Raw genomic sequence first — 21,263 nt, 5'->3', positions numbered from 1 at the left:
TGCATAGGCAGATGGAATTAGTTTAGAATACCATTATGGTTAATACAGTCATGGTGGACCGAAAGGCCGGTTCCTGTGTTATACTGTTCTATGTTACAGAGAATGATAATTGGAAAGATATTTCCAAGAGGCAGCACAGATACAGTGGACAGAATGGTACCTTCTCTGATGTTCTACTATACAAAGGGATACAGTACTCTTAAAATACAGATTGTTCTGTTATAATGCACATTTTGTCAATGTGAATGCACTGTAACATGATTGATGAATTGGGAACGCTGTTTCTACAGAGCGATTTTTCTATAACATGGGGTTGCACAGGAATGCAACCATCTTATTATAGAATAACTGACTGTAGTGAGCTTAAAAGTCTTTGGACAAAAGCACAAAGCATCCTGGGTGAAGCAGCAGCAGGACAGCATTCAAGAATAAAAACAATACTTTTTATTAAAAAAGAAAGAATACTTACAGTTTTTAGTAAGATTTAACTTTTGTGTTACTTTGCATCATGTTAATATGATTTATCAGATCATATACTAAACCTGAAATGATTGTTGATGAAAGGTGACCCTGACCTTGAATAATGTGCACAGTAATGCTTTAACTTACCACAAGCAATGGACCAATAGACTTGGGATTCTGGTGTCTGATGTAGAATGCGATATGGAGCTACTTTGGAGGTTGAATCAAATACTGTATCAAGTGTCCCTACAAGGAGGCCTGCAGAAATAGCAAAAAGTCTTATCAGTACCTGAGTAATTAGCTTCTTATTCATTCAAACAAAAATGCATGTTCTGTTGTATGAGACCAGATTAGTGATTAGAGAGGAGTTAAAGCATGGAGACAGAGCTTTTATTTTGAAGACTTTAGCTGCGTCAGATTGCTGCAAATACTAAGCCAAGACAAACCTGGAGGAAAATGAAAATGGAAAAATACATAATTTAGCTCCACAAAGCTGCTAGACAAAAGCAAGCCCTTTGGTATTTTTTTTCCATCAAGTTTTGCAGCCTATCCAGAATGAAGCACAGCCAATACCTTACCCTTGGAGTTTCTTGCACACGGTTCCCTTTGAATTTATGATAATTTTACAGGACAGTGAAATTCTACTCCACAAGTTACATGTAAGTGTGAAAAAAGCAGATGCAATAACATTTGCAAGGCTTTCAAGAAAAAGCAAGTGATTAGTACAAACAGCTAGCTCTTTAGGGAACTAGTAAAGACATGATGGGCTCAGTAGCCACTTTCTACATTATATATTCTGTAATTCTATGAATATTCAGGGAAATCAAAAGCAAACCTGATTCTTTATCATTATTTACCATGTTGCAATCCTTTAGGGACAGTTTAATGTTTAAAGTGAAATCTGAATGCCCAGCAATCAACAGACAGTAATGCATGACAACTTCACATTTTCAGCAAAAAAAATTCTGTACAACTAAACAAAACATTTAACTTAACACAACAGTTCACATTTGTTTATGCTGTGAAAGAGTCATATAGCATGGAAACAGACCCTCCGGTCCAACCAGTTCATGCCAAATATCATTCCAAACTAAATTGGTCCCACCTGTCTCTTCCTGGCCCATATCCCTCCAAACCTTTCCTATTCATGTGCCCATCTAAATGTCTTTTAAACATTGTAATTATGCCCACATCCACCACTTCCTCATGAAGCCCATTCCACATTCAAACCACTGTGTAAAATAATTTGCCCAAGTCTTTTTTTTAAATCTCTCTCTCACCTTAGTAATGTGCCCCCAGACTTGAAATTCCCCATCTTAGGGACTACTATCAACTCCATCGTTCCCTCTCATTGTTTTAGAAATTTCTATCAGGCCACCTCTCAACCTCCTACACTCCAGTGAAAAAACTCCCAGCCTTTCTTTATAACTCAAACCTTATATACCCAGCATCATCCTGGTAAATCTCTTCTGAACTCCAACCAAAGTGCATGTTACAACAATCTTGAAGGTTCATTTACTTATTTAGGGACTAACCCAAAAGGTATGCCAATGCCCTTAAGAATTTCATAACCCTTAGTGTCCCAGCAACCCTCTAAGGTAAGATTCTAAAAGGTGCTTTTTATTGCCTATGTAACCCTCATCTTTTCTTTACAGATCTCCTGACTGGAAATGTCTCAGCAACTGCCTTCCCACAGCTTTCTGAGCAAATCCTATTTTCTTCGACCAGACTGAGGACGACTGTAGATTTCTTCTGCTAGCTACGATCTAGAACAAATATTCCAATTGCTTCTCCCTTTCAAACGGAGACCGAGGCTCATCTGCATTCCATGCAGTGAACGATGATGCTAGTATTTTCTGCTTGAAGTGCAGACCTAACTATTCCCTCCAGTTGGTTCCCTCAGTTCACGGAGGTGCAGCTCAAGGAAAGCTGCAACTGTGTCTGTCCTCCAGAAAACTGAACTGCATTTATCAGCAACACACATGGACAAATGTAATGCACGTAAACTGAATAAAAAATAACTTTCCACCCCCACAGTCAGTCTCGATAACAAGGCAACATATGTTCAGATGGTCTGAACAGGAATAGAGAGTTGTCTTGCCTTCAATATGATGCTCATTCAGGAACTCATATTTATGCAGCTAATCACGTTTTATGATCCTTTTCACAGAATACTTAAGTCTACAAAGAAATTCCATGTTGACTACACTGCTTTCAGCCATTGTATACTTCATAAATACTTAAAACTTTCATTCAAATCATTACAAGGGACGGTGGCTAGATTGTCTCTTATTGGAGATAGTCATGGTCTGCATTTGTGTGGCATGAATGTTACATACTGCTTGTCAGGCCAAGTTTGGATATTGCCCATATCTCATTTTGCATGTGTATTTGAGGAGTCACAAGCCACACTTCATATGTGCCATGAATGACTCCAGCCAGCAGAGAGTTGACCCCCCATACCAATTAATTCCAGTTTCTCAAGGGTTCCTTGATGCCACACTCGATTGAATACAGCCCGATGTCAAGGACTGTCACTTTCACCTCACCTCTAGAATTCAGCTCTTTTGTCCGGCTGTGCTTTTCCAGCACCAGACTCTTCAAGCTCTTTTGTCCATGTTTGAACCAATGAGGTCAGGAATTGAGAGGCCATGGGAGAACCAAAACTGGACGCTATTGAGCTGGCTATTGCTGAGCAGGTGCTGCTTGATGACATCTTCCTTCACTTTACTGATGATTGAGAGTAGACTCATCAGGCAGGAGAATAGAACAGAATATCCTTTATTGTCGCATGTACAGTGAAAAGTTTACAATGTCGCCTCTTATGGCGCCATCTGAGGTACAAATTTTAGATACAAAAGAGGAATATAAAAGCAGCTGCATTGCTTAACAGCAATCCACAGTATAACTTAGAAATATGACATTTAAATATAATAGTTAGAGTCATAGAAACTTACAGCACGGAAACAGATCTTCAGTCCAACTTGTCCATGCCGACCAGATATCCCAACCCAATCTAGTCCCACCTGCCAGCACCCGGCCCATATCCCTCCAAACTCGTCCTATTCATATACCCATCCAGATATCTTTTAAATGTTGAAATAGTACTAGCCTCCACCACTTCCTCTGGTAGCTCATTCCATATATGTACCACCTTCTGCGTGAAAACGTTGCCCTTTAGGTCTCTTTTATATCTTTCCTCTCTCACCCTTAACCTATGCCCTCCAGTTCTGGATTCCCCCACACCAGTGAAAAGACTTTGCCTATTTATTCTATCCATGCTCCTCATGATTTTATAAACCTCCACAAGGTCACCCCTCAGCCTCCGACACGCCAGGGGAAACAGCCCCAGCCTATTCAACCTCTTCCTGTAACTCAAATCCTCCAACCTTGGCAACATGTTTGTAAATCTTTGTGAAACTTGTAAGAGTTCAGAAATGTCCTTCCAATAGGAAGGAGACCAGAATTGCACACAATATTCCAGCAGTGGCCTAACCAATGCCCTGTACAGCCACAATATGACCTCCTAATTCCTGTACTCAATACCCTGACCAATAAAGAAAAGCATACCAAATGTCGTCTTCACTATCGTATCTACCTGCGACTCCACCTTCAAGGAGTTATGAACCTGTACTCCAAAGTCTCTTTGTTCAGCAACACTCCCTAGGACCTTACCATTAAGATTACCATACATCCTGCAAATATTTGCTTTCCCAAAATGCAGCATCTCACATTTATCTAGATTAAACTCCATCTGCTACTTCTCAGCCCATTGGCCCATCTGATCAAGATCCTTTTGTAATCTTCTTCGCTGTCCACTACACCTCCAATGTTGGTGTCATCTGCAAACTTACTAACTGTACCTCTTATGCTCACATCCAAAGCATTTATATAAATGATGAACGTAATGGACCCAGCACCAATCCTTGCTGGACTCCATTGGTCAGAGGCCTCCAGTCTGAAGTATAATCCTCCACTACCACCCTCTGTCTCCTACCTTTGTGTCAGTTCTGTATCCAAATGGCTAGTTCTCCCTGTATTCCATGAGATCTAACCTTACTAATCAATCTACCATGAGGAACTTTGTAAATGCCTTACTTAAGTCTATATAGATCATGTCTACCAGTCTGCCCCCATCAATCCTCTTTGTTACTTCTGCATAAAACTCAGTCAAGTTTTTGAATTCAATTGAATTAAATTCAATGCAATTCAGGTAAATCTGATGATTTGTTAAAGATGAGATCAAGTTGTGAGACATGATTATCCATGCACAAAGCCATGTTGACTATCCCTAATCAGTCCTTGCCTTACCAAATACACGTACATCCTGTCTCTCAGCATTCCCTCCAACAACTTGCCCACCACCGAAGGTCAGACTCACTGGTCTATAGTTCCCTGGCTTGTCCTTACCGCCTTTCTTAAACAGTGGCACCACGTTAGCCAACCTCCGACATGACATCGCAGGAGCTCAGCGCAGGGGCTTCCACATGTGGTCTGACCGCCCATGCCAGACCCAGACCAACAAACATCTCCACTCCATTCTAAGCCTACAGACTGCTCCGCTCCAGCTCTCAGCCTCTCCAAGTTTCAGTTTTCACTGGGGATTGCTCCAACACCGGTCTCTGCTCCTGGGCTCACTCCCCTCTGCACCAGCCTCTGCTCTAACGACTTGCCTCCGGGACCCTCCGGTCTGGAATTGTCTTCGCCATTCCCCTCTGGGTAAATCAAAAGTTAAAAAAAATACACAGAAAAGAAGAGAGAGAGAAAAAAAAAGAATAGGTGGAGGAGAGGAGTTCTGGCTGGAGTGTCTTACTCTGTTGCCAACGATAATTACCTGGGTTGGATTTATCCCGCTTTTTGCGCACAGGACATACTTGGGCAGTTTTCCACATTTCTACACAGATGCCAGTTTTATAACCGTCCTGGACTAACTTGACTTTAGGCATAGCACGTTCTGGTGCATAAATCTTCAGTACATTTACCGGAATCATGTCAGGGCCTATAGCCATTGCAATGTCCAATGCCTCCAACCATGCCTGCTTTCTTGCTGAAGTGAATTAAATTAGCTAAAGACCAGAGGAGGCGGCCGAGATGAATCATCTACTTAGATCTTCACAGCAATCTTCAACCAGAAGTGCCGTGGAGTCTCCTCCAGTGAGTTGTTTTAATTGTCCACCATCATTTATGGCTGGATGTCACAGGACTGCTCTAACTGATCCATTGGTCAGGGGTTCGCTTTGCTCCGTCCATCACTTGCTGCTCAAGCTGTTTGGCATGCAAGTAGCCCTGTTTGGTAGCTTCAGTAGGCTGACACCTTATTTTCAGGAATGTCCAATCCTGCTATGTCCTCCTGCACTCTCCACAGATCCCCTGGTTTGAGGCGATGGTTGGGTAGAAGATGTGCCAGGCCATGAGGTTGCAGATTGTGCTGGAGTACAATCCTGCTGCAGCTGATGGTCCAGATGTCTTGTCTCGAGTTGCTGTGTCTGTTTGAAGTTCGTCCCATTTAGCACAATGATAGCGCCACACAGCACGATGAAAGGTATTCACAATGTGAGGGCAGAACTTGGTCTCCACAATGAACACAGCACAGTCCCTCTTACTAATATATGTTATTTATCCATGCTACTTTACTATCTATCTGATCTGTCTGGATTGATCGAAAGACAAAGCTTTTCAATGTGCTTCGGTACACGTGATAATAAATTCAATTCAGGTAAATCTGATGATTGGTTAAAGATGAGATCAAGTATGGTTTTCCCTCTTGGTTTCCTCACTAGCTGTCACAGACTCATTCGAGCAGCTATGTTCTTTAGGAGCCAACCAGCTCCATCAGTTAGTGCTGCTGCCAAGCCACTCTTGGTGATGGCCATTGAAATACTACACCCAGAGGGCATTTTGTGCCATTGCCACCCTCAATTCTTCCTCCAGCAGCCATGGGAATACGGTACGTGCTAATTAACAGGTTTCCTTGCCCATCTACGTGAGGACTCCGTGGACAACTCACTCCAACTGGATACCATTGTGCTGCCACCTCTTCAGGGTCTGTCCTGTGGGCAGGGATGGGATGTATCCAGGGATGGTGGTGGGGTTGCCTGGGATATTGTCACTAAGGTATGATTCCATGATTACAACTACTTCAGGCTGTAGCTTGACTAGTCTGTGAGACAGCTCTCCGAATTTTAGCACTAGCTCACATAAGTTACTAAGGAGGACTTCGCGGGGTCTATGGAGCTGTTTTTGCCTTTGCCTTTTCTGGTGCCTAGGTCGATGCCTGCTGGTCCTTCCAGTTACATTTTCTTGTTGAGAATTTATAGCAAAGGACACGACTGAATGGTGTGCAAGGCCATTGCAGAGTGCAGGTGAGAGTCAACCACATTGCTGTGGTTCTGAAGTCACACATAGGCCAGATGGGGATGGCAGATTTCCTTTCCCAAATCTGATGGATTTTTCCAACAACCAGTAAGGGTTTCATGGTCATCTGGAGATTCTCAATTCGAGAGTTTTATTTTAGTGAATTCAAACTCCACCATCTGCCAAGGTGGGCTTCAAACTCAGGTCCTCAGAACATTAGCTGAGTTTCTGAATTAATAGTCTGGAATAATGCTACAAGACTATCACCTCTCCCTTTCTCCAAGGTAATTAGAGGTGGGAAACGAATAATAGTTTGCTGAGAGATTTGCACAGCTCCAATAAAAAAAGGAAGACTAAAATAGTTTGAGCGAGAAAGGAATGGAAATTAAAGTCTACAGGATTAAAGATAAGGAAGTGGAACATAAATACTGTACAGATCAACTGGAACAACTTGTTTCTGGGCTCTAATGCTCAAACCACTAACAGCTTTGTATATACATGTTCAGCTTATTAGACAGCAATGTGTAATGTTCAAAAGGACCAATTTTAAGAAGGATCAGAAACCTTATTGAAGAAATCCTATAGTGAGTTTAATGAAAACAGCAAAAGTCTTGTGATGTTCCTTGGGTTACACTAATAGTTTCGAGGCATCCATTTTGAAAAAGAATCTAAAGACTGCAGGGAGGAAAGCATCATGATAGAAGCCAGGTACTGGCATATATAGGGTAAATAGCAATCTGAAAGAAACATCAAGTAATAAACTGTATTTAAACAGTATTAAGACAATAAATAAATAGAAGCAAGATTAACACCATTAAACCTGGTGTTCACAAACCTAAATTCCAAAAAGACCCCAGAGCCTGCCAACGTACTAACATACATTCACTTTAGCTCTGTGCAGAGTCAAATTATTAACCAAGATACAAGTCTCATGGGACCCTGGAATGGACATTATTTGATCTAGTATGCTTTAAAATGAGCAGAATAAAAAAAACCCTACCTCAACTCTATTGTAAATATAGCAGTGCACAAATTTTAGCCACACAATTCTTTACAGTATAACCAGAATGTCAACTTTTGATTTACTCAACAGATGCCACATCTACATTTCTGGGAGTGTTTTCATTAGGCTGTGTCTATTGAAACCAGATGCATGGGCATTGCACACTGCTTAGAAATTCCAAAATTTTGCTTGGTTAAACAAAAGTGCACAGTAAACTGCTACAAGTTCCTCAAAACAGATCTTATTAAGAAGCTGGTCTGCAGGACATTCTTAGAAAATTAATAACAAAACATACGATAATATCTCAGTCTAAAATTGTGCAGAGAGGACCCACCTGACAGTGGACGTACTAGGTAAAAACAATGACTGCAGATGCTGGAAACCAGATTCTGGATTAGTGGTGCTGGAAGAGCACAGCAGTTCAGGCAGCATCCAAAGTGCAGCGAAATCGACGTTTCGGGCAAAAGCCCTTCATCAGGAAATGTGACTGCAAACTTCTGGAGTAGTGTTTTTAATGAACAAGCCAGGAAATAGCACCATTGCCTCTCTGGAATGGTTTCTGCATCTTGCAGATCCAGTAGTTATTAAAAGCTGAGAAGATTTAAGCTCTCACAGTTTTGAATATTCATGTAAGGAGACTCCACAGTTCACAGGACAGAAACTTGGCAGTAATCAGTTAACTAAGCTTAAAGTGGCTGTGCTAGGAAGTAAATTGAAAACTTTGTTCTGTTATGTATTTTAAGATTTTTCTCAACTGTGCTCTGTATCTAGATAGTTTGGCTTTTTTCTTCTGTTTTTGTCTTTTGTGCAGTAAACTTCTGGTTTTTCCATTTTGAATTTTACAGCCTCACAGAATAAGTTTCAGTGACCAATCAATACGTTAGCTTAAAAATAAATATGATACATCAGGCTAGACTTCACTCTGTGATCTGACTTGTCTAGTAGGACAATCAGTTGTGATCATAACTGCAAAGATGTAAGAGTTACCATCAGTTGCTCTCTCGCTGATGCTCCCTACCTTGCTTCAGTGCTGAATGTTGGTGTTGCCAGAACACCAGCTTTCTGACTTGTGTTTCTGCACCTGATGCTTTCACTTTACAGCAGTTCCTCACTTAACTTCAAACCTGTATTCCATAAAAGTGTAGCTTTAAACATCAGATTTTCCCCAGAATAATCAACGAATGATCAGAAGTTGGCTTCTCAGTGAAGGTTTATCTTTCCCAGCTAATCCCAGCATGTCTCATCTCCTACATTGGAGTTTGGGAGACTGCCAGGAAATCAGCCATTCACAGACATTTTGGCACTGTGTCTGTCTCCTGGATATGGAAAGATATATTGGCAAGAAAACCAATAAACAGGGACATTGAGAGGCAGTGAGTAGCACAGAAGTAGGGATGATCTTAGAATCTCCCATGAAAGCTCCTGAGATTGCAGTTAATTCTCGCATGTCATGAACCATTGCTCTGCCAAAAGCAACGATGATGCAAAAAGTGTAAATAGCAGCAAGGTTTTAGGAACACGCCTTAAATAGCCCAAGGTAGTTGGTTAAAACCAAACTGGGACACGGGGAGGCACCTTGTACAAATCTTCTACTGGAAAAAGAAAGAAAATTGGCATAAGGAAAGGCTTTTCTCATAGTGAGTGGTTAGGGGCTGAAATGCACCTGAGTTTACAATTGGTAGGTTCAATTGAAGAATTTGAGAGAGAATCAAGATTGTTATCTGAAAAGGAACAATTTGCAAGTTTTCAGGGAGAATGCCAGTTAATGAGATGAGAGTTGGTGCAGATCTGATGGCTCAAGTGATCGCCTCCTGTGCTCTAATCATTTTGAGCATGGTGATGTAATTTGGGCAAAGAGACCCTAAAGAATAAACAATTTTAAAGTGAGACCACATTAAGTGGTTTAAGCTTACTAAACCTTGGTGAAGAAATGCTGTGGTTATAATTTTCATTCTCCTCATCAAGCAATCCGTGAACTGCATTCTGGCACGTTTTGTAATCAGTTATGTGACAAGTTGTTCCTAATAATATTTTTAGCTTTAACAAGGACATCTTTGTGCTTTGCTTTGCCTTGGTTAAATTTGACCTACTTCACATTATTCTACAAAAATAAAGTTAATGGAAATAACAAACTTTGTTTTATGCACAATAATTATTCAGTTTTGTGACTACATCAGGAGCATTTATGCTGCACTGCATGACTAAATACTTATAGCTTGAGATTCTCAGGTTTTGAGGTTTCATTGGGCAGTGTACACGGTTTCATCTGAACATGCGACATGGCATTGGGAGACTGGATTCATGTACTGTGATTTCATTCCAGGGAAGGCAGGATGGCATGGGGTGGTGGGTATTGAAGGGACGATATCCAGCTGTGTGTGAGGTGAAATCCTTGGATCCTTCTTAGCTGTAATCCATTCCTAATGTGCACAGTCACAATGCATGTTTGACAATCTCATTCAGGCCAAAAGGGTGATTATTGTTGAAAGTAGCCTAGTACGTCCACTAAAGAAGGAGGCCATCTGGTGTGTTCTATGGTGGAACTGAATATACCAGATGGCCCCCTTCTTTAGTGCACATACTAGGCTACTTTCAACAAGCAAAGTTTGGTTTTAACCAACTACCTTGGGCTATTTAAGGCGTGTTCCTAAAACCTTGCTGCTATTTACACTTTTGCATCATCGTTGCTTTTGGCAGAGCAATGGTTCATGACATGCGAGAATTAACTGCAATCTCAGGAGCTTTCATGGGAGATTCTAAGATCTTCCCACTTCTGTGCTACTCACTGCCTCTCAATGTCCCTGTTTATTGGTTTTCTTGCCAATATATCTTTCCATATCCAGGAGACAGACACAGTGCCAAAATGTCTGTGAATGGCTGGAGTTTGGGAGACTGCCAGGAAATCAATGTAGGAGATGAGACATGCTGGGATTTGCTGGGAAAGATAAACCTTCACTGAGAAGCCAACTTCTGATCATTCGTTGATTATTCTGGGGAAAATCTGACGCTTAAAGCTACACTTTTATGGAATACAGGCTTGAAATTAAGTGAGGAACTGCTGTAAAGTGAAAGCATCAGGTGCAGAAACACAAGTCAGAAAGCTGGTGTTCTGGCAACACCAACATTCAGCACTGAAGCAAGGTAGGGAGCATCAGCGAGAGAGCAACTGATGGTAACTCTTACATCTTCGATGCAGTTATGATCACAACTGATTGTCCTACTGGACAAGTCAGATCACAGAATGAAATCTAGCCTGATGCATCATATTTATTTTTAAGCTAACGTATTGATCGGTCACTGAAACTTATTCTGTGAGGCTGTAAAATTCAAAATGAAAAACCAGAAGTTTACTGCACAAAAGACAAAAACAGAAGAAAAAAGCCAAACTATCTAGATACAGAGCACAGTTGAGAAAAATCTTAAAATACATAACAGAACAAAGTTTTCAATCTACTTCCTAGCACAGCCACTTTAAGCTTAGTTAACTGATTACTGCCAAGTTTCTGTCCTGTGAACTGTGGAGTCTCCTTACATGAATATTCAAAACTGTGAGAGCTTAAATCTTCTCAGCTTTTAATAACTACTGGATCTGCAAGATGCAGAAACCATTCCAGAGAGGCAATGGTGTTATCCCCTGACTTGTTCATTAAAAACACTACTCCAGAAGTTTGCAGTCACACAGTAGATCACTCCCTGACTCTAACGAAAAATCTTTATAAAAGTAACTATGACCCATATGTCAGTTTTTTTAAATCTGAGGGTAAGGCAAAAAGAATCAGCTGCAAATAGAAATATTTGGCAGCAATACAAACAAAGCACAGTGAAGCATGACTTCTATGCTTACTGGGAAGATCCTGGGAAGTGCTGCTGAACAAAGAGACCTTGGAACGAGTAGTTCCAGGTAGATCCGATTGTGAAGAAGGCATTTGGTATGCTTGCCTTTATTGGTCAGTGCAATGAGCATAGGAGTTGAGAGGTCATGCTGCGCTCTACAGGACACTGGTTCGGCTGCTTTTGTAGTATCATGTGAAATTCTGGTCTCTATCCTTTAGGGAGGACGTTGTGAAACTTGAAAGAGTTCAGAAAATATTTATGAGGATGTTGCCAGGGCTGGAATGTTTTGAGCTATTGGGAGAAGATGAACAGGCTGGAGGAATTTTCCTTGGAGCATAGGAGGCTGAGGGGTGACCTTATAGAAGTTTATAAAAACAAGAGGGGCATGGTTAGCATAAACAAGCAAGGTCTTTTCCCTAGGGTGGGGTTTGCAAAATGAGAGGGCATAGGTTTAAGGTGAGAGGGGAAAGATATACAAGGGACCTAAGGGGCAACCTTTTCCACACAAGACAGTAGTGAGTATATGGAATGAGCTGCCAGAGAAAGGGGAAGTACAATGACAACAGTTAAAAGACATCTGGATGGCTTTGTGAACAGGAAGAGTTTAAGAGGGATATGAGCCAAACAATGGCAAATGGGATCAAATTTATATACAGTAGGGTATCTCATCAGTTGGACTGAAGGGTAAGTTTCCACACTGTACATCACTGAGACACTAGATAATAAAAACTATTGATAAAACAATAAATAAGTTTATAAATGTCATGTAATAAAATATAAAATATAACTATAATGATGCAAAATATTATATGTCAGGGGTTAAATGTCAGAAACCAAGTGATGAATAATTGCCAGAAATTAATAAATGTCAGAAATAAACAAATAATAATTTAAAGGCAAAAATAGCTTGCAGATAAACCAAAGAGGACGTAAAAAAGTTTCCACTGTTTTGCATTCTACTTTAACATCAACACTGAGACCTCAGCACAGGAATATCTTTCTCATGTTTTCTCTTCAGAATATAGCCGGCGGCCGGCACCCAGCCCACAATGCGCCGGCGTGCGACACACTAACCGCCTGCGCCTGCGTACTGACCGGGGGCCGGCACCTTGCCCACAATGCGCCTGCGCGCTCTCTGCCGGCACTCCTCACTTTACCCGTTAGTCCGCCGCCTCCTTCGCCGTATCCTCTGCGACGCTGCAAGACAAAGTACTTGTGTGTTTTCTCCGTCAGCCATAGCTTCAGGGCGTTCTTCAGCAGCACTTCTTCGGGTTTCAGCCACATGTTCGGCGCCCGGCTCAACAGGAGGAACGATCGTACCAAACTGTCCACGTCCACGTCCGCCTCACTCCATTGCAACTGCACCTGCCGTTCTCCCCCACGTCAACAACAAACCGTCCCGCGCTTCCGGACACACTGCGACTGCGCAGTTTGCCACGCCCCCTTTTGCTGTGCATGCCGGGAGTTGATGTTTCCTCTGTCCCGTTTCCCGATGGAAGGAGTTAGCGAACTACATCTCCCAGCATGCCGCGCGCCCATCACCATGGGTCGAATATCAGGGCGGCAAGGCGTTGGTGCGTCTTTGGGTGGCTCTTGAGCGATGCTGTTCTGTACGTTTATTCAGAGTATTTAGTGTCGAATTTGCAAGTTTAGCTATTGCATTTTTCAGAGCGTTATTAATTGCATTAAAACACAGTGCAGCAAGTTTCAAAAGAAGATTGCTTGATTGATTTATCATCACATGTACTGAAGTACAGTCAAAAGTTTTGTTTATGAGCAGTACATTGATGCAGAGATGTACAGATCAAAAAGATTTGGACAGAGGTGTATAAGTTACATTGCACAGGCCGTGCACTAGGGGCAAGATCAGTGTTAGCAAGATCAGCATTATTTGAAGCTAGAGAGTCCATTCATCAGTCTAATAATGGCAGGGAAGAAGCTGTTCCTGAACCTGCTGGTTTGTATATTCAAGTTTCTGCATCTCCTGCCTTCACCAGGATGCGATGGGACTTTGATGATGTTGGCAGCCTTTCCATGGCAGCAAACCATGTAAATGGAGTCTGTGGATGGGTAGTTGGCTTTCATGATGGTCTAGACTGTGCACTTCTGTAGTTTTGTATGGCCCTGGACAGAGCAAGTTGCTGAATCAGGTTGTTATGCACCCTGACATTATGGTCTCAATGGTGCATCTGTCGACCCAAATTTCTTGAGTCGCGTGAGGAAGAAGAGGCATTGTTGTGCCTTATTGACCTTTGTGTCTACGTGCTTCTGGATCAGTGGTGCTGGAAGAGTAGAGCAGTTCAGGCAGCATCCAACGAGCAGCGAAATCGATGTTTCGGGCAAAAGCCCTTCATTCCTGATGAAGGGCTTTTGCCTGAAACGTCGATTTTGCTGCTCGTTGGATGCTGCCTAAACTGCTGTGCTCCTCCAGCACCACTGATCCAGAATCTGGTTTCCAGCATCTGAAGTCATTGTTTTTACCCCTTTGTGTCTACGTGGCTAAGTGCAGGATAGGTTATTAGTTATCATCACTCCAAGGAACTTGATGCTCCCTACCCTCTCAACCTCAGTCCCATTGATGTGGGTGGGAGGGTGTTCTCCTCCTTTCTTTGTGAAGTCAATAATTAGTTCTTTCATTTTACTGACATTGAAGAGAGGTTGTTCTCATTGCAACATGTCACCAAGCCCTCTTTTGGGAAGTGAAATAAATGTGGATGCTAGACATATGAAATTGTTGGTGAAACTCAGCAGATCTGGTGGCATCTATAGAGGGAAAATCTGCAGAGAAAGAATCAGTTAGCACTTTCAGTCCCATGACTGTCCTGAAGAAGGTTCTGAAGATTTGAAACATTGACTCTGTTTCTCTTTGCACAGCTGAAACCAGACCTACTGAGTTTCTCGAGCAGTTTGTTTTTGAAACTTTTAGGAAGTGTCTCTCTGGTCTGCAAGCTCAGGGCACCAGCAAAGGCAGTGAGGAAAAAGTTCACACCAATGCTATGATAATCTCCTACAGAAGGGAGGTGAATTACTACTCCTTGGCATTAATCATTGAGTCACAGAAAAGAGCACAGCAGGAGACCATTCTGCCCATTACATTCATGCCTGTATTCTCTACCAGCAACTATAATCTCAACTAATACCACCTTTATTCATTCATGGCATGTGGGTGTCCCGGCTGGATCAATGTGAAATTGGTCATTCCTTAGTTCATTTTGAGAAAGTGATGGTGAACTGCTTCTTTGAACCACTGCAGTGCATTTGCCATATGTAGAGTCATACCACCATTCGGGAGTTCTGGGATTTTGAACCAATGACACTGAACGAACGGCAATATATTTTCAAGTCAGGATGGTGAATGGCTTGAATGGGAACTTTCACATGATAGTATTCCCCATGTAACTACTGCCCTTGTGCTTCTAGGTGTTAGGGATCGGAGTTTAGAAAGTGCTGTCTGAGGAGCCTTGATGAATTTCTGCAACCCATCTTGTGGATGGTTCACAATGTTGCTACGAAGTGTCAGTGGTAGGATAACTGAATGTTTGTAGATGTAATGCCGGTCAAGCGGATTTCTTTGCCTTGTTGGTGTGAAGCTTCTTAATTATTGTTGGTGCTACACCAGACAAGTGAGGAGTATTCCACCATAATCTGGACTTCTGCTTTATAGATGTTGGACAGGCTTTGGTTAGTCAGGGGTTGAGCTAGTCGCTGCAAGGCTCCTCGCCTCCTGTGACTGCCTTGTTCCATCTAAGATTCGCAGCCACTCAGATGCTCCATAACCTGCTCATGTAACTGCAGTGTTCCTTTTCAGGTTCATTGTCACACTGGTGATCCAAGGTGATCGGCATGCCAATGCCTTTCCCAGCATCAACTTCCAGTTTCAGAAGTTACTGATATGCATGGAGCTTGGAAAACCACTCAGAAGAGAAAAAAAGAGACAATGTAGGTTGTCATTGCTGGATCCGATATCATCAATATTATGTAGAAACCTTACTGGACCGGTGACTAAAAGATCCGATCAGAGGCTAGAACCTAGGGATGGGCAATGAGTTCCAACCCAGCCAGCAATACTCGTAGACCATGAACAAATTAAAAAGACATTTTACAGGAAACTATCAGGTCCACATTTCTTTCCAGGTCGCAAAGTAATCTGACATTACTCCTAAGGCAAAGTCCTGAAGCTCCCTGAGCAACACTGTTGTTGCTGAAAATGTTTGCTGGTTAAAGCACAGCAGGTTAGGCAGCATCCAAGGAATAGGAAATTCGACGTTTCGGGCATAAGCCCTTCATCAGGAATGAAGAATGAACAACACTTGTTGGAATACTATCGCTGTAAGTTCTGCAGCTCATAAAGATGACTCAATAGCACCCTCTAAAGGCAGTGAGGGAATAATAATAAATTAACTCTTCATCCACAGCATACGCATCCTGTGCGCAGATTTCTTTTAAAAATCTGTCTTTGATTTGTGGTATGAGGAAGACAAGTTTGGAGCAGGAGGGGCTTGGGAGGGGCAGAGTGTATGTCAAATACTTTGGGTGGCTGACCCACCTGCAATCAGGTTCCTGCCCATTCCCTGAACTGATCTCCAATAAAACATTAGACATTAGTTAGAAGTGAACTGGGTAACACACCCGCCAATTTGAAACAAATCATCACTAAGTAATTGAGTTCATTACTACACCCATCAACCTGAATATTTGGCGTCCCATGCATTAACAACAGTTGGCATGGACAGTGGGTGTGGGTAAGAAATTTTAACCCAACTGGTCGATAGGTAGGAAGATGTTGGAGCATTCCATTTGAGGTGGAGACCATTGTGTACATTAGGGGCATTCCCCAAGATGTCACCACTACTCCAATCATTTCCACTGTGGGAAAAGATCTGCCACCGTGCCTCCCCACAGCATGGCCAGTCAGAACACAGAAAATCAAGCATGTCCAATTCATACAAGGAATACCAAGAATGCTTCAGCATTGACCAAACAGCCTGACAAGAGAAACCAGACATGACCACAGATACTCACAGACCACGGAATACACTTCTCAAGACAAACAGAAGACGATAAACACACCTCTCCCAAAGCCTTATTGGCAGTCTCGTACCCCAGTGATACCAAAGGCACACAAAGGACATGTCAGACGGAGAGGCACCAGAATACCTCGCCCACCGGAGAGCAACAATGGAACACCTTACTGCCAAGGGAAGGGACATTCTCACCTACCTCGAAGAGAGCTGGAATCTCCTGATCCCATTAAGAACTGATTGATGCTGCCAAGATGCTTCATTGTATCTAGATTCAGGACATTCTTCTGATTACTTGATTATCAAGACTATTGTATTTTCCCTATTTTTAATTAGCATCTTTGTACAATATTCCTATAAAAACTGGCTTGATTCTCAGTTTAGGGAAGAGAACCCTTGATCTACCGGTACAGACTGTCAGTTCTTTGTCAAAATCAACTATGTAAAAACAATGACTGCAGATGCTGGAAACCAGATTCTGGATTAGTGGTGCTGGAAGAGCACAGCCTAGTCAATTTCTCTTCTAGTGATGTCGTTTGTGATAAACAGCTTGTCAATTTAACTCAATCTGGTTTGTGTGGTCTCTGTTCAATTGGGCTCAATTCTCCGACATCCACACACTCACAGAACCCTGCACCCCTGTCTCAAGGGACCCCTTCCCCTGCATCCCACTTTTCCAGGAAGCTTGGGAATGCCTGAGTCCACAATCCAGTTTTAAACCCTGTGATCTTCCTTACAGATCCAGCAAGTGCCCACTACTAAGCTGTAACTGCTGAGACTGCTCGAGCTGCCAGTCAATCAGATTGGCTGGCAAATGGCAAGAGCAGGACATCTTCTTCCAAAGAAGTCTGACTCACACCTGCCTAAAGCTGCCTGCAGTGAACTCTGGCTGTGGGCTCGCCTTGTTTAACAATTGTCCATATTGGACAAACTTTTTCTAGAGGAACAGGCAGTACACCTCCTTGTAAAATTCATCCCGTGGAGTTAAAAAATTTAAGAAAATCTGATCAGGTAGATAGAAGCAGTGTACTTCCTCAGTGATAAGGAAGCTAAGAAACGTAGAATTCCTACGGTGTGGAAACAGGCCCTTTGGCCCAAGTCCACGCTGACCCTCCAAAGAGTAACCCATCTAGACCCATTCCCCTGCACTATTATCCTATATTTACCATGGGTTTCCTCCCACAATCCAAAGATATGCAGGTTACATGAATTGGCCATGCTAAATTGCCCATACTGTTAGGTGCATTAGTTAGGGGTAAATATGGAGAATGGATCTTGGTGGGTTGCTCTTCAGAGGGTCAGTGTGGATTTGTTGGGGCAAAGACCCTGTTTCCAGACTGTAAGGAATCTAATCATTTGGCATGGCCAGTTCACCAAACCTGCACAACTTTGGATTGTGGGAGGAAACCCACACAGACACAGCGAGAATGTGCAAATTCTACAGTCGTTCGAGGTTGGAATTGAACTTGGGTCCCTTGCACTGTGAGGCAGCAGTGCTAACTACTGAGCCACCATGTCACCCCACCACCCCAATAAGGATATATAATCTAAAATTTGACTTGGGCTATTCAGGGGCAACATCAGCCACCACTTTACTGCAGAAGGAGATGGAAAAAATCTGAAACTCTCTCCCTGAAAAGGCTTTAGATGCTACGGGATTATCGCAATTTTCAAACCTGAGGTTGGAAATTTCTGTTATTCAAAAAAAAATCAAGCAATATGGCACAAGGAAGGAGTAGTGGGACGAGGCATTGATGAGCTCTGATGAAGGAGTTCCATCACTTTAGTAGAAAAAACAGGTAGAATATGTAAACAGTGAGAGATTAGGAAGTGTCCAAAGGGATCTGGATGGTCTTTTATTCATTTGTGGGACGTGAGAATCACTGGCTGGGCTAGCATTTATTGCTCGTTCCGAATTGCCCCTGAGAAGGTGATGGTGAGCTGCCTTCTTGAACCGTTGCAGTCCTTGTGCTGTAAGTTGACCTGCCATCCCTTAGGGAGGGAATTCAATGATTTAAACCCAATAACAGTGAAGGAATAATGATATATTTCCAAGTAAGGATAATGAGTGATTTAGAGAGGAGCTTGCAGGTAGTGGTGTTCTTGTGTTCTTTGACAGAAGTGATAATGGGTTCGGAAGGTGGTAACTGAGAATCTTTAGTGAAATTCTGCAGTACATCTTTAAGATAATACACACTGCTGCTTCTGAGCATCTTTGGTGGCGGGACTGGATGTTTGTGGGTGTTGTGCCAATCAAGTGGGTTGTCTTGTCCTGGATGGTGACATGCATTTTGAGCGATGTTGGAGCTGCACCCCTCCAGGCAAGTGGGGAGTATTCCATCACACTCCTGACTTGTGCCTTGTAGATGGTGGACAGGCTTTGGGATTCATGGTCAGTTACTCGCCACAGTATTGCTAGCCTCTGACCTGCTTTTGTCGCCACTGTGTTTATGTGGTAAGTCCAGTTGAGTTCGATGATAACCTCCAGGATGTGAATAATGGGGGATTCAGTGATGGTAACACCATTGAATGTCAAGGGGCAGTTGTTAGATTGTCCCTTATTGCAGATGGTCATAGTCTGGCATTTGTGTGGCGCGAATGGTACTTGCCACTTGTGAGCCTGAGTCTGGATATTGTTCAGATCTTATAACATTTGAACACGGAATGCTTCAGTATCTGAGGAGTAGTGAATGGTGCAATCATTGGCAAATATCCCCACTTTGACTTTATGATGGAGGGAAAGTCATTGATGAAGCAGCTGAAGATGGTTGGGCCTAGGGCCGTACCCTGAGGAACTCCTGCAGAGATATTCTGGACTTGAGAAGACTGATCTGCAACATCATCTTACAAAACATAGAACAGTTGCACGCAGTTAAGGCCTTTCAGCCCTTGGTGTTGTGCTGGCCTTTTATCCTACTCTAAGATCAGACTAACCTACGTACCCTTCATTGTACTATCTTCAATGTGACTATCCAGCACTTACTCAATATGGGGTAGTGAATTCTATAGATTCATGACCCTTTGAGAGAAGTGATTTCTCCATATCTCTGTTGAAATTTGCTAAACTCTACCCTAAAACTATGAGCTATTGAGAAGCCCATTGAAGACTGAGGTGAGGGAGAATTTCTTCAGTAGGAGGATGGTGAATCTTTGGAATTTCTATCCCAGGAGGCTGAGGAAATGCCAGCAATTCGCATGTTCAAGACAAAAGTCAATAGTTTCTGGACTCTAATGAAATTAAGAGATAAGGAAATATATAGGAAATGGCATTGAGGAGATGATCAGTCATGATCTAGAGCAGGCTGAATGGTCTACTCCTGTTCCAGTGATCTGAGGAGCTATAATCATCTACTCATATTCGTCATGGATCTAATATATTCCACAAAATTATGATGTATTTCATGTGATTTATGTTTTTATGCTAAAAGCCAGTTTAACAAATTGACAATAAGCACAGCTCACTCTTCAGTGACACCACTGGACTGGAACTGATAGTGGATCACAGGTCATTTTTGGCATCATAGCTTTCTCATGTTGTGTCTATGGAAGGAAGGATGTTCAAAACAAGAGTTTACAACAGAAATGGCCTGATAGGTTTATGTCAGTGTTGATACTGCATAAGACCTTCCCAACACCAACTCTACTTCATTTAATCCTAACAGCAAATCTTTCTATTAAAGGTTCTCCCACAAGGAATCTAACCATTTACTGAGTGAGGAAACTTCTCCTAAACTTCACTTTGTATTTCTTGGTGATTCTATGACATTTGTTGCAATTGTTTGTTATATTTTAGTCTTTTTAGCCCTCACCCCTCATATAACGTGACCCAATCCCCATGGCAACTCATGCCTCTAAACCATCCCTACTCCCTCTCACACCTTCCATACCAACCAACCTAAGTCCCTCCACCTGTCTCCATGGTCTCATGGCCCCATGTCAATTTAGCACCAATACCAGCATTGATGGTGAACAAGCAGAATATAAATCAGTGATCTTGTAGCACCTACCAACTTACTGCCAACTCCACACTATGCTCCAACATCTTGCAAGCTGAGTTAATGGGCAAAACTGAGAGCCAGGCTGAGATGAAAAAAGGTAGTAAAAAGTAGATTTCATTGTATAATTAAAAACATTTCTTTTGTGAAAACACTTTGCTTACTCCCTTATAAAAATAATGTCTGCATTCATAGCCCCACACCAAAGACAGCAATCTATTCATAATCTGTTTGAGCTGTCACTCAAACACGAATTTACAGCCCGCCACCCACTGCAAAATGATATGTTGTGAAAAACAGTCAAACATGAAATAGGCTGTTGTGATAGCACTTACTGTTATGTCAACAACCAACTATTGAAACTATTAGAACACATAGTTTTTTTCCCAGCTGGTGGACAAGGCAGTTTTTCAATTTTTAAAGGATTGATCTTTGAAGTAACTTGGCAGTCCTACAGATCTTGTTTTCCTATAAAGAGCAGTTGTATCTTCTCTAAACGTTATCACTGCAAAATGCAGAATAAAGTCCTTGCTGTAATAAAAATAGAATCCATTTGGATTTGGCCCTGAGTTCAAAGTACCCTGTTGAATTCTG

General features: G+C 42.2%; 1 protein-coding gene across 2 annotated transcripts in view; it reads right to left on the bottom strand.

Annotated features, from left to right (window-relative positions):
* tbc1d8b (TBC1 domain family member 8B) overlaps positions 1 to 13,057 on the bottom strand; it is a 92,355-nt gene extending 79,298 nt beyond the window's left edge. For both annotated transcript variants that reach the window (XM_060832414.1, XM_060832413.1), the window contains exons 1-2: positions 12,811 to 13,057; positions 610 to 720 (exon numbers count right to left, since the gene is read on the bottom strand). In XM_060832414.1, the coding sequence (XP_060688397.1) occupies positions 610 to 720; positions 12,811 to 12,937 (238 nt within the window). In that variant the 5' untranslated portion in view covers positions 12,938 to 13,057. The remainder of the gene's footprint in view (positions 1 to 609; positions 721 to 12,810) is intronic.
* Positions 13,058 to 21,263: the final 8,206 nt, after the last annotated feature.

Source organism: Hemiscyllium ocellatum, chromosome 11 (genome assembly GCF_020745735.1).
Source record: "Hemiscyllium ocellatum isolate sHemOce1 chromosome 11, sHemOce1.pat.X.cur, whole genome shotgun sequence".
Classification (NCBI taxonomy): domain Eukaryota; kingdom Metazoa; phylum Chordata; class Chondrichthyes; order Orectolobiformes; family Hemiscylliidae; genus Hemiscyllium; species Hemiscyllium ocellatum.
Note: the sequence above shows the minus strand (reverse complement) of the source record. Positions and strands in the feature narration are given on the sequence as shown.